This window comes from Mastigoproctus giganteus, chromosome 3 (assembly GCF_048544385.1).
Source record: "Mastigoproctus giganteus isolate SK-2022 chromosome 3, ASM4854438v1, whole genome shotgun sequence".
In the NCBI taxonomy this organism is placed as follows: Eukaryota; Metazoa; Arthropoda; class Arachnida; order Uropygi; family Thelyphonidae; genus Mastigoproctus; species Mastigoproctus giganteus.
Window position 1 is genome coordinate 81,679,955 of NC_143577.1, and position 14,216 is coordinate 81,694,170.

The following is a 14,216-nucleotide window of genomic DNA, read 5'->3' on the forward strand; positions in this document are numbered from 1 at the left end:
AGGTATTTATTCTGAAAGTATGCTGATCTGAGAGTTTGAGATCAGCAGAAAATGAAAAAGAAGATCACCGTAGCCGAGTGGTCAAACGCGATACACGTTCAAGTTGAATTCGGTTCAATACGGAGCGACTATGAAATGCGGTGGTGTTCTTGTATTCTCTCTGTTTTGTGAATTCTTCTGAGTGCCCAATCCGGTGAACAAATTTTATTCATGTTTTGATTTTATTGGCCCTACGCATAAACTTAAAAGTATTGCATATCATCCTGAAGAATCGAAAATAATCATTTTATTTATCACTTTAGCTATTTTGTTGTTTTAAATTATTACAACTACGAAAAATTTCTGTATTAAGTTTTCAGAAGGAGCTAAAAACAATTATGCAGAAAAAAATATAAATATTAGTAATGTTAAAAACTGTTACGAAAAAAACTGTTCCAATAAGAAAGCAGTTGGCTTCCGTACTTTTCTCTGCTAGTAATTACTAATGTTTTGTAAAAAAAATATAAGAAAGTAAAGTTACGTTAAAAAGTTTTTCCATTTTCTCTTAAGAACCACGTTAACACGTGTACGTAACATTGCTTTTAAAAGATATCAAAACATTCATCATCCACGTGGTGTTGTTTAGCGCGCGATTATACATCATCTATCCCATAATTCTACATTTTGTTCTATATACGCATGCGCCTTCTGCCGGTATTGTGTAAATATGGCGGAGGAAGCGGGCAATGTTTAAATTCATGTAAAGAGATTTTGGGAAAAATTTCCCTTTACGTAGTCGTGTGTTTACTCAGACTGATGGCAGAAAGTAGGAAAATTCAAAATGTCTCATCCCGACAACTGATTCGTGAAAAAAGGACTAAAGGAGCACAACCAACATATCGCTTTTACCTGTCACTGGAAGAAAGTTCCGACCGATCGTGTCCGGAATTCTCCTACGGCGAGCTTCTGAAAGGCGTTCGGGTAAGAGAATGGATTCGCTAGCGTTCTGCTGTATCTCTCTCTCTCTCTCTCTCTCTCGAGGTAGAGCTAAGCTCTGTCTAGTACGAGCCTGGCTTCTCTCGTTATCTTATTCAAGGTGTCCCACTCTAGTTTTATATGTACTTGGAAAGTGCAATGGGGTTTTTCCTTCATCGTCAAGTTCAGTGTAGTGATGAATATACCAGTTAGCTTAAGCAATGTTTCTTAGCTTTAATGCTTTTATTCTGTTTGCTAATTTAGTTATGTATTTCCATAAACCGCTGGATGTGGTTTAACTCTAGTAGCCAAGCTAATATTTTTGCTTTTGAGTAAGCTACGTACTTGACGCCATATTGTGATCTATAAATGACCCGACTGTCATGCTCCACAAAGATCAGCTTTATTGAATAAATGATGAAAGATGCTTTACATATCTCTTCTGTTGTATGCATTCGGGTTAGGCACAAAATATGATGAGAATGTAATTTTAATGCCGCTTATTTCAATTGTTGATTTAAACACTGTTCAGTTGACAACAAAAGCCTTAAATCACCACACTATCATACCTCCCATTCCTCCCTCCCCGTGCTATGCATTTCTTTATGTTATTAATACAGCTCATTGATAACGATAATGTTTGTCTTTTTTTTTTTGTTTGTTTTCTTTGTAAATTAATATACCGTTTTTTACAAGCTAATAAATGGGGGGAACTGTATTCGTGAAGTTTCAAAATAATGGATATTCAGAAAATTGCTTCGTATACGGTACTCAGAAGGAAAGTTGAAAGAACTGTAGTTTTGATTCCAGTACCATTTAAATGGTTCATAAATATATGTTAATATAATATGATAGTGAACGCCTTTATTTTATTTATACGGAATTTACAATTTTTTTTTTTTTTTTTTGGCTGATGGTTACTGTTAGTTTTTCAATATATATTGACGTCTCTTTTTCAGTTTATATTTCTGTTCATAGAGAATTGTCCCTGTGCGTGCGCGCAATTAACGGAAAAATGTGATGTTTTGCAGAGCAATTAAATGAATAAATCACTGATCGATGCGTCAATTATGTGTGGATGCAGCGAATTATAGATTATCTTGTAGCGTTAACGTAGATAAGCCGATTTTTCAGTAATCGCTTTATGGTTATTTAAAAACTCTAATGTTTATAATTGCCATTTTACTTATTAAGAATTAGTTATAAAATAAGGCTTTTTATTGTTAAGGGTAGGCTGTACTGTTATAATATATACACGTTAATATATTAATAGATTGGTTCGCTTTTGATTAGTAATCTTTCATGAGCTGAAGTTTTTAAGAATCCATATATTTTTAACTTATTTATTTTTCAGCTTTTTTTTTTTTTTTTTTGTGGGCAGAGTATTAATTGCATTCAGTTTTCAGACAGCTTTTAATTCTTTGTAATGGTGATAGCCTTAAATGAAATTACAAATGTTGATTATATCTTGGAAGAATTTATTGATGGGTTAGATAGAAAAATTGACTACAGCACGGGTCATAACCTACAGGATGCTCCAGGTGCTTTGTGACCTATAATGTTTTTCTTTATTATTTTTATTTACTATTGCATATGCAATGTAAGCAACATAAAAAAAAATACATAAAGTGTACAGCCAGTATGAGTGAGCTGCACAGAATGATTCAGTACCATACCATATGCTATGGGAAATTTTTATGTTGCATTGTCAGGTGCAGTTGAGCAAATACATTTGTTTTTTTTTTTTAAGATATGTTCTTTGAAAAATCCTCATTGTGAATTAACATCCAAGGTCATCTTGGGGGCCATTTATGCAGTGCTAGTAAATTTACAGAGTTCCTGTCTATCTACTGTTAAAGAAAACTTCATTTAGCAATTCTTGAACAGAGATTGCATAGTTGATAGGAATCACACCCTGCTAAAACCAAACATGTCCAAGTTGACAGTCATTCAAGGTGTGGAATGAACCATTCCCTGTTTTTTAAGCCATAAAAAAAAAAATAATAAAATTCATGAATATCGCTACCCACATTATAATGGATTTATGTTTTAACCCTTCATAATGATGTGTTTTAGATTTATTCTGTAAATAAAATTTCTGTTATTACATGCACTAATAAATTGCACATTCGTCTGAGAACAAACCTTACTTGATTAAGAAACATTGTATGAACTTCACTTGTTCTCCATGACAGCATAGTGGTTTTTCTTGCTTACTGTTTGGAGATATCTACATTTGAGTACTACCAATCATTGGATAAATTCTTAAACACCTTATCATTTGGATCTGTAGGTAGCCAAACTTAGGTGAGGAAGTAGTTTCTCTGTTTCAGTTATTCTGGGATTTTCAACATGGAGACCTGTCCATGGACACAAGCTTGTACAGATATAACACATAATAAAACTGTATGAACTAGAACAGTGTTTCTCAACCTGTGTGGCACAGCACATTAGGTGCAGTGAGTGTGCTGCAGAAAATGCAAATTAAAAAAAAAAATTAATTAAATTTTATCATAAAAATTAATTCAAACAAAAAATTTGTTTATTTATGCTGCGCTTCTGGCAATCAATGTGATGTCATGTTTTGATTCCTAGTACTAGATCTGTTCACCTATACTGTACAAATAATAAGTGTATTATTAAATATATCCAAAGAAATAACATCCCATATATGAATATTGTAGTGTACAGTGTGTGGTAAAATATTAGCGTCTTTAAAAGTGTGCTTCGGCAATAAAAAGGTTGAGAAACACTGAACTATAGTATGTTAAGAACTGATGCTCTATGGCTTGAATAGTTGATACTCCAAAAATATACAAAGAAAAAAAAAATCCTACAAAATTTTGTAAGTCAGCATTGTTGAGACAATGGCTTGAAAGATATACCAGTTTAAAATCATATTTAATGTTCCATTGCGATTTTTATAGCCCTTGTGTTCGCTGATTTTTGGGGCGCTTCTGGGTGAGTTTCAAACTGATTTGGCAATCACTGTTTGCTCGTCTTGCTTAGGAAGGCTTTCATTCCCCCCCTCCCCACACACACACACTCGTTTTGTATAAAATTTGATCTGCAGTAAAGAGTTTGTTCACATATCAGCATTTTACATTTTGGTGGAACTTGCTGATTAAATCTAACAAAAATTTCCCCCAACTTTCTTTATCTTTCATGGTTTTTCTGGATTGTGATCTTTCACAAGCTCACTTGCTTAATACAAGCCATTCTTCAATAACATATGAACTTATGTCAGCCCTCTGAATACATACATGTGGGTTACGATGGAAATGAGGGAGAAAAAATGCAAGAAAGTGAAGAAATGTTAGAGACCATAAAATATTTGGCCACATCCTGTACAGCAGTGGTACTAAAGGCAGCTTCACAAGACGATTTTGCCAAATTATTCCAATGAGACAGTGCTTTAAAAGGTGCCACAAACACAGGTATGACCACATACCAGTTTACAGTATGTGGGGGATTCCTAAATGAATCCCCTCCACACATACTCACCACACTGTGTGCACCCATCTTTGAAATTTAGTAGTAGGTTCTTATACATAATCCTTGATCTAAGAAGTTTGCCACTTGCACCAGTGACTCCATTCCATAATGTACCTGTCATTTCACTTTTTGAAAGATTTCCAAGTCCCACGTTTAAGGATATAAACAAATAAATATTGTGCATTGCTAATAAGAATCCTTTTATAATATTATAAATTAAGTATAGAGAATTTTTTTGAGGATTGTGGTCACAACATTTTCAGTCAACTTCAACAGTAGTGTGGCTACAGGTATAGCAAACTGAGATCATGTCACTTGATTAATTTCTGAACATTATGCTCCTAAGTTAATATGTTGTCTTATGGCAGATTAGAAATAATTTTTTTTTTTTCTAACTTATCTTGATTTTTCTAATGTTAACATTTTCAGTTAGGTTAGGTTAGGGAAGGTAAAAGATGAGAATCCCTATTGAGGTTCACATGAAAATTGTTATCTATGGCATAACTATTTTACAGAAGGTTACCAATGAACACATAGTGGTTTGCAGATAGTTTTTCAAAGTTCCTTATTAATCTTTGCTTTTTTACAAACTATCAAAAAATATTGCTATAATTAGTTCCTTAAAACAACCATGCTACTGATTGTGATTTGCCATGCTTGCAGTTATGCTCTTGGTAGAGTTGACTGCAAAAATTTTGGCAAGTTATATACATGATTGTCAGTTGCCACAGTCCTTGAAAAATCTCTCTGTATGAGTCTATTATACATTATCAAAACCATTCTTGAGCATATGCTTGTTCATGATCTCTGAGCAATATAGACAGGCTGCCAGGACAGCTCATGGGGTTTTGTCAATAATATATAGGAAGTTTGATATCAGGGATAAGGAGGTGATTATTCCATTGTTATAAGGCAGTGATCAGGCCACATCTTGAATACTCTATACAGGTTTAGAGGCCTCATTTTAGGAAGGATGTAGAGCTGCTGGAATGAGTACAGAGAAGGGCAGTGAGATTGGTAAGGAGAACAAAGGGGTGCTCTTACCAAGATAGGCTTCACTTTTGCAAATTGCAGCATTTGGAGACAGAGCACCTGCAAGGTGATCTGATTGAGGTGTTTAAGGCTTTGAATGGATTCAGCAAACTCAGTGCTGATGGGATTCTGTGATTCGTCCTCTTGCTCAGACTATGCACATGAGGAGGCATAAATTCAAATTGAGGAATGACAATTGCAGAATAGATGTGTGGAAGTATGTTTTAAGCCAGCAAGTGGTTGATTGCTGGAGCAAACTTCCATCTGTTGTTGAAGTTGATAGCTTAAATAAATTTCAAGGAAGAACTAGACAAACAATTGGAGGGAATGGATAGGTGAAATGAGAAGTGTTATTTATTTATTTATTTATTTATTTTTTTTTTGGCTGATGCTAAATAAGCTTGCTTTCTTGCATCATATGCCATTATTAGTTTATAAATATAAATCATAGTCATTTGAAAAGGCTCAACCAGGAATCGAGTTTATGATGTTAACCAGAGCTCAGTGATTAATTTTTAAATGTGAAATTAAGTAATCAATGTTTGCAAAAATGACTGACTGACATTGTAACTCAAGATATTATCAGCCAAACAGTAGCAGTTAAATCTATAGTGAATTTTTTTTTTTTTTTTTTTAACTATGCTTTGATCCTATTGATAGGTTAATTGAATGAAGTGATATGAATATGAGAGAGAGAGAGAGAGAGAGAGAGAGAGAGAGAGAGAAATGAAAAAAAAAAAAAAAAAAGCATGTCAGTAGGAAGGGAATTTACTGATTAAACTAGCCACTGAAAGTTAAACTGCAGCCTTATTTTTGATCTTTATAAAAACCTCTATGGCATTTTGTAATTCATTTGGATCACAGACTAGTCAATCACAGAATACCAAATTTCCAGGCAAAGTAAAATGAATACTTTGCATATATGTTGTAGGAGTATACCAAAGTGTAATCATAGTACAAACTCTTAACATTTATAAAATTCACTCCCAAGTATCTTTGAATACAGTTGACTTTTAAAAAACTCTTATTATAAAATTAAATCATAACAAAGCAGACTCAGACCTCTGTCAAGTAAAGTCAACACCAAAAATATCCCCTGTCAAGAGGTTTTAGCATTATAGAGAAAAGTGTTGCTAATAACCAAACTAAACTAAAAATCAGATATAAAGGTATTGTTAATTGCTATTTTTAAATAACTTTGTTTTCTTTTGTTCATTAACAATAATTACTCATACCTTTTAATTTTGTAATTAAAATATTTTTGAAAATTTGACATCATTGAGCTGTTTGAGGATGTGTGCTGGTAAATGTTAAAGTTATTACTATAGTTATACGTTTAGTATTCTTTCGAAAAAATCCATATGCGAAGGCTCATTTGTATACAAGGTATTTCAATTAAAAGACACAAAGGCCCATCTAGACCTTGGTGCTTATTTTAGTTTTAGGCTGATTTTTGTTTTGACTTCTTTTGTCATATTTGTGCTGAAATTTTTGAATTTGAAAATTCAAAATTTTTGACTAATCGACTGCCTCTCAGTAGAAAGGTTGTTCCATGCAATGTACTTCTGAAGAGAGCAAATATCACTTCATTTGACAAACAAAAAAAAAAAAATAAAAATACATGTAGTCTGCAGAGGCACAAACTGTGAAACACATTTGTATTGAAGAACAAACATCACACACAACGGGTTATTTGTTTTGTTTTTTCTTCAAATAAAATTGGTTTATGCTAGTTTCAGAGAATAGCAATGATGTTTTTGGACTAAACTGAAGGTAGAGAGCAACTTTCCCCTTGAAGATAAAAGGAGTTGATCAGACAAAATTTTAAAGTAGAAGTCTTAATCTAAACAGTAGCATTTAGTCCAATTTTATATCAGGTTCAAACATTTTGGCTCCACTATAACAAAAAGGGCCAAACAACAACAAATAGCCTAAACCTAAAAATAAATGAGATAGACCCACCCCCTCTCAAAAATTATGTGAATATTTAATTGAAATACTATATATACTACTTTTTTTTTTTTTTTTTTTTAAGTTGTTGGCGCATAGGCTTCTGTGGCCATAATGCACCTCCCAAGGTTTTTTCAGTACTTTGATCCAAGGCCGAGACGGGAATCGAACCCGCGACCTTTGGGTTGCCAGGCAGGCACTTTACCCACCTGGCTAGCCTAGTTGGCTATATATACTACAGGATGTTTCAGTTAAATATTCATAGAATTACACATTATATCCATGTATGACATATGTATAACAAATAAATTAAATTATAATAATAAAGTAAAATAAAACAAGACAAGATAGTAAGGTAAAGATTGGTGGCTGCAAAGCACTACCCATCTTTGAAAATTAATAGTAGGTCCTTATACATAATACCTGATTTAAGAAGTTTGCCACTAGCACCAGGGACTCCATTCCAGTATTCTAATTGTTTCAACAACATGTAGTTGTTGAATCAATTAGAATATGCAAATTAAGAATATGCACACAGTATGGAAAGTCAAGTAATGAAAAGAAAACAAGTAATTTAACTGCAGAAAGAAGAATAGAAGATGGGGAGGGGGAAATAAGAATAAGGGTGTTGTAGAAGGAATTTTTTCTTAAAATAATTTAGACTTGCCAATTGGTATAAATTTAGAGGTGCTCACTTGATTGCATCATGACCAAATTATGTGAAATATCGCTATAAATAAAATTGAAACAACCACAACAGCTTGACCACTGTTGTGAAACAAAAATAAATTAAATTATACTGACCACTTTTCTTGCCTTTTGGCCTTCTTTTTGGAAGGCCACAAGGGAGATAATGGCATTGCTATACTTTTGTACTCTTTACTGGGCACATTAAAAGTATAATAGTAGCAGGTACAATGGTAGACTTTTTCTCACCATTGTTATGCATAGAATAAAGGAATGAAATAATTAAAAATTGTTCAATTTTTGATGCCATCTTCATTTTTGATCTGTTATGAACACAACTGTGGAAAACCCATTTTTTATATCAAAAATATATATTTTATTCTATTTTTTTAAATAAACCGCCCTCTCTGTTGCTTTGTGTATTTCATACCATGATTTTTAATGGCCGTGTGTTCATTGTTGAGAAAAATTCAAAAGAAGCAAACATCAGAAAGGCCACATTGTAGTGACTGAATGCTTACTGCAAATATAAACTACCTCTGAAGCTAGTGAGCATTTCCATTTGTTTAGTTCAGATAGCGGTTAATGTTTGTCTTTTATTCGGCACTACGGATGCTGCTAATTTAAAATTCTTGCTTTAGAGCACGCGATAATTACATGCAAGCCTGAAAACATGAAGTCTTCATGAAACCTGAAAACCTTTTCTTTTATTATTTTTTATGACCAATCTTCTTCTGTAACAAAGGAATCAGTGATACAAATTGAAAGTCAAACCAATAACAAAAGAATAATAAAATTCACACTGATATTACTTTAATATATATTTTTATTTTCAAATTTAAATTTTACCAGAAATGTTTAAAATACTTTAACATTTCTTAAAGGAATAATAGAATAAATAGAAATGTATTCTGATCATAGTGCTGACAGTAATTTGGATCACCATCTGATATGCAAATTGTAGATTGACCGACTCCATTGAATGGAGAAAAAAATGGACATTTATCATGTTTTGCGTGATGGATTGGCATGTTGTGTTGTATAAGATGCAAGAGCAGTGATTAAAAAGAAAAAAAAGTGAAGCTTGAATATTTGCATTTTCCAAAAATCAAATATGAAAGCAATCAAAGGGAAGCTTTGATAAATGTTATAAGAAACAGGGCTGAATGTTATTTTGTAAAAATTCAGTAAAATTTTGCTACAGTGAATACTGTTTTAATGCTTTTGTTAGTTGTTTCAGATAGCTGATGATACCTTGCATCATTTCAGCAATTCTCAACTTAAATTCTTCTAACCATCTTACAGCAATAGGATAATTAATGCCTTTTCCAACACTATAACTTTTTAATTTGTTAAAACTATCATGAAATGGTGTTAAATTTTCAAATTATTAATTTTTCTTTTATCTGTAAAAAAAATATTTTTGTAATGTAATTAAAAATACATAATATATGTTTTAATTTTTATTATTATGTCAATTCTTGCCCTTTCAAAATTAATGTTTACCCATATGCCAGCAATTTTTTATGTGCAGTTGTCAGAACTTTTTGATCATCTCTTGTTTGTATGTGGAATATGTTCATTAATTTCTTTATCTGGCCTATAATTTTTGACCAAAATTATCATGAGCATGTTCCCCCAACTCCCTTTTGCTTTGACATTACCTTTCCTTTTTCTTAATGACAAACTGACATTCACATTTATAGGCAGTCACCCATGATAGAAGAAAGTTGCTTTGATAGCCATAATGCACCTTGTAGAGGAATAGTGGTGCATTGTGTTAAAGACTTTTGAATGAGGTAAACTGTAAATGTACAAGTCTTCAGATGAAAAAATGCATTATGTCTGCTGGTTACTATATTCTTTCCGAAATTGAATATTTTCCCTTTTGGCACATCCCTCATAGGTATCACAGTGATTATGAACAATGTGAAAAGGCTGAGTTTGAGCCCCCCCACACACACACACAGTAACTGAATTACTTAATTTTGGGGCAAGGATGCATGATTATTTTCTCTTAGAAACTTTTTAATCCTGGAAATCAGGCCTACTGAGCATGAAACACTGAGTCACGATTTTCTGTCAAAGCAATTATTGGCCAATGTTTTTGGAATGCAATATGCCTGAATTACATAGCACATTTAGAGTGTAATAATCTATTAGTTATGTATGATATGCTTAAATTACACATTGAATTTCTTATGCAACTGTCAGTTTTTTTGTAGTTTTATAACTAAATAGTGAGTAATGTTTTTATAGCTTTTCCTTAACTGGCTGAGATTTTATCCAAATACAGTATATGATAGTTTAAAATCTTAGTTGACTTTTGGTAGGAGTACCTGTATTTCGAATATACTGAATTGAACACAGCACCATAAGGGATCATATTGACCCTGCTGTTTTAGACAAATATCTTTCTCTTAGTAAAAGACATTTATTTTCATTTTTTAAGCTCCTTTATTTAATTGATAATATAAAAGTACACCAATGAGCCAAAACATTATGACCAGTGAGTTGTTATGCAAATCGAAGCAATTGCAGATGAACTACAGCGCGGGTCGGGACATTGTATAAAAAACACCTGATACTGAGCTCCATTAATCAGTGTTACTCTTGTTCTTCAGATGGGAAAGGTAGTGGATATAAATGAGAGGCGCATTATGGCCAAAGTAGCCTATGCGCCATCAAACCTCCATATCAACAACAACAACAATATAAATGAGTTTGACACAGGCCAAATTGTAATGGCCGGTGGGGTGCTCGTGGTCAGTTGTGGTTAGTAACTACTTAAAGTGGTCCGAAGAGGGGAAATCCATGAACCGCCGGCGAGGTGTTGGACGACCACTGCCCATCAATGCTCGAGGTGAGCGAAAGCTCTCCCGGATGGCACGTGGCAACAGAAGGGCAACTGTGGCACAACTGCTGGTGACTGGAGTAATGTGTCACAACACACAGTACGTCGAACCCTGCTGAAAATAGGGCTGTGTAGCCACAGGCCACTCAGAGTGCCCATGCTAACTACAGTTCACCGGCGACAGTGCCTACAATGGGCATGCGAGCATCAAAACTGGACCTTGAGCGATTGGAAGAAGGTCGTCTGGTCTGATGAATCACGTTTCCTGTTGCACCATGTGGATGGCCAGGAATGTTTGCGTCATTTACCTCAGGAAGTGATGGTGCCTGAATGCACTGTGGGATGAAACCAAGCTGGTGTTGGTGGTGTCATGCTTTGGGCGATGTTCTGCTGGTATGCCCTGTATCCAGTCATCCATGTGCCGGGCACTCTGATGTCTACCACCTACCTAAACATCATTGCTGACTAGGTACACCCTTTCACGGCAATGGCCTTCCCCTCTGGCGGTGCCATCTTTCAACAGGATAATGTGCCATGCCACACCGCCTGGATTGTTCGAGACTGGTTCGTGGAACATGAGGAAGACTTCCAGGTATTGCCCTGGCCTCCATATTCCTCAGACATCAATCCCATCGAGCTTCTGTGGTTTGTGTTGGAACAGCAACTCCGATCTGCAGCATCTCAACCACGGACCTTATAGGAGTTAAAGGATCTGCTGTTTACGTGTTGGCACCAGATACCACAAGACACATTTAGAATTTAGCATCCATGCCTCACCAGGTACGAGCTGTTTTGCCTGCACGTGGAGGACTAACATCATATTATGTAGGTGGTCATGATGTTTTGGCTCATCGGTGTATGTTCTCAGTATAAATATATTTTTAGTATTAGTATATTTATACTAAAAGAGGAGGAAATGCACCTTTGAATACTAATTCAAGAACACTGATGATGTGCATCATTAGAAGAAGGTTTGCCACCAAGCTATTTGTTTAAGTGGTCCAATTGGAAATCTCTAAGGCTGTAGAAAGGAAGATCAAGGAGTTCCACCCAAAATCCTAAATAGTCTCTTGGGTTATGCTCAATGTATGTGGCCTTGCAGTATCACTCCATGTCTCAGTAGTTCAGGTCATTTTTTGTGAATAGAATTGCTAATTCTTTCAGAAGCACATCATATGATGCAACATTTGTGATACTTTCGGGCATTTTGAAAATGTCAAAGATTTCCATGATAGTTTCAGAAAACAGTCACCATTACTTTATTTGCTGACAGAACAGCTTTAACCTTTCTTCTTAGGGGTAAACCAGGATGCTTCCATTATGCTGATGAATATTTGAATTGCACTTGCAAAGTGATGGGCCCATTGCTCATTCCAGGATTCCATTTCTGATTATGGAGAGATTGAAAATTCATTTGTTCTACACTGATCTTGTCTTGTTAATCAGAGTGTTTTGTGTTATAACAAAGTTATAAAACTTCTGGCAGTTCAATTTGTAATCATTTGCTACTTGCAAAATCGGTTACAGTTTAGAGACTTTCATTCAGTTTTGCTATTCTGTTCTAAGAAAATATTTACCTGTTAGCATGATGTGAAGAAATTTTAAAAAAGGGTATTTTGCACAGCTTCAGGACTTGAGTATTGTTTTATTCAACATTTTTTAAAGAACAGTACTCATTTTTATTAATTTTGCTAGAAAATACTGGTAGCTCTTCATTTTAATTCTTCAGTGGAATTACTATTCAGTAAAATAAGAGTCAATTGATTTTGAAGAACCTAGAGTCAGAGTCATGTTAATATACAGTTCTCGAAACTGCTACGTCCAGGTTCCAGCTCTCAGGGGCAGCAAAATATAATTATTGTTGGGACCTTTTCCTTGTAGTGAGAAGTGACATTTGTTTGCATTCCAGGTACTTAAGAGGACTTTACTGCAGCAGAAATTTTGCATATGTTTTCTTCTTTTAAGTAAGCATTTATGTGAGGCATGAGCATTGTATCCTGCACTTCAAGTTACATACTGTGCATTGATCATTGTTATCAGAGACCATTTTTTATAACTGTTCATTCCTTCAAAATTTTTTCAGTAAAATGCTGATGCATAATGCATGAGCATTTACTTAATGGGCAGAAAATAAAATATTTGATTCTCTGTTCACTGCCCTGCTCAGTTAACAAAATTGTACGTTATTAATTTAACCACACATATTTAGCTCAGAAAAACAGCTTTGCACAAAAACTGGACAATCCAGATGAAGTGACATCTAGTCACTTCACCTGGGATTTTCCAGATGAAGCCGCATTCCCTGTTCTCATTAACAACCGTGTGTAACTTGATATCATCTCTAAATTTTTGCATGGAATTTGTGATAATATCATTATTTAAAATTAAAAAAGGGGGTTCTAGCGAAGAACCCAGAAGGAACTCACTAGTAACATTATCTATTTAGAGCAGGCATGTCAAACTGAAATCCAGCCCTCTGTTTGTTGTGTGCTTCTACCTCCAAGTGCTTCAACTTTTACAGGTTAACAAGGTTAAACCTGTATGGAAAATATTGATACTTAAAGGTAATAAAGCAAGGTGGTTAGTTATAAAATTTAGGAATATTCCTTTTATACAAGCTTAATCTCATAAATGTCATGAAAATTCATATTTTGGCACAAGGGGAAATATGTGAAGATATTTAATATATTTTTCTCAGTAATGCCACTGATGTGCTGTGTGCACACTAGTATGGACTGAAAGCACCATAAGAACCATTTGTGCAGAACATTAGATGCAAAATGTACACGTGCTGCTATTTATTTTGATAATCTTCACTGCCCCGCTCACTTAACAAAATTGAGCATGTTATTAATATGTTATTGTTATTAATATGAGTATGTTATTGTTATTAATGAGTATATTACTAATATGACTATGTTATTGTTATTAATATGACATATGTTATTAATAAGCCTAGTTTACTGTTATTAATATTAATGAGTATGTTATTAATTTAATCACACATATGTAGTTCAGAAAAATAGCAAAACCATTTTTAACTTTTTAAGTGCAGAAACTGTGTTTACAAATCATGGACTCATTTGAGTTTGATACACACATTATTTAGAACACTGCACTTTTATAAACAGTCTGTCTTCAAATTGATCATTCCTTTTATTCATTGTAGTGCTGGCCGACCGGGCTAGCCAGGTAGGCAAAGTGCCTGCCTGGCAACCCAAAGGTCGCGGGTTCAATTCCCGCC

At 34.2% G+C, this 14,216-nt stretch overlaps 1 protein-coding gene across 1 annotated transcript in view; it reads left to right on the plus strand.

Annotated features, from left to right (window-relative positions):
- Positions 1-795: 795 nt before the first annotated feature.
- The window catches only part of LOC150088116 (ubinuclein-1-like), a 195,229-nt gene continuing 181,808 nt past the window's right edge, over positions 796-14,216 (plus strand). Inside the window, exon 1 of the mRNA XM_090370027.1 lies at positions 796-960. Coding sequence (XP_090226153.1) covers positions 796-960 — 165 coding nt within the window. The remainder of the gene's footprint in view (positions 961-14,216) is intronic.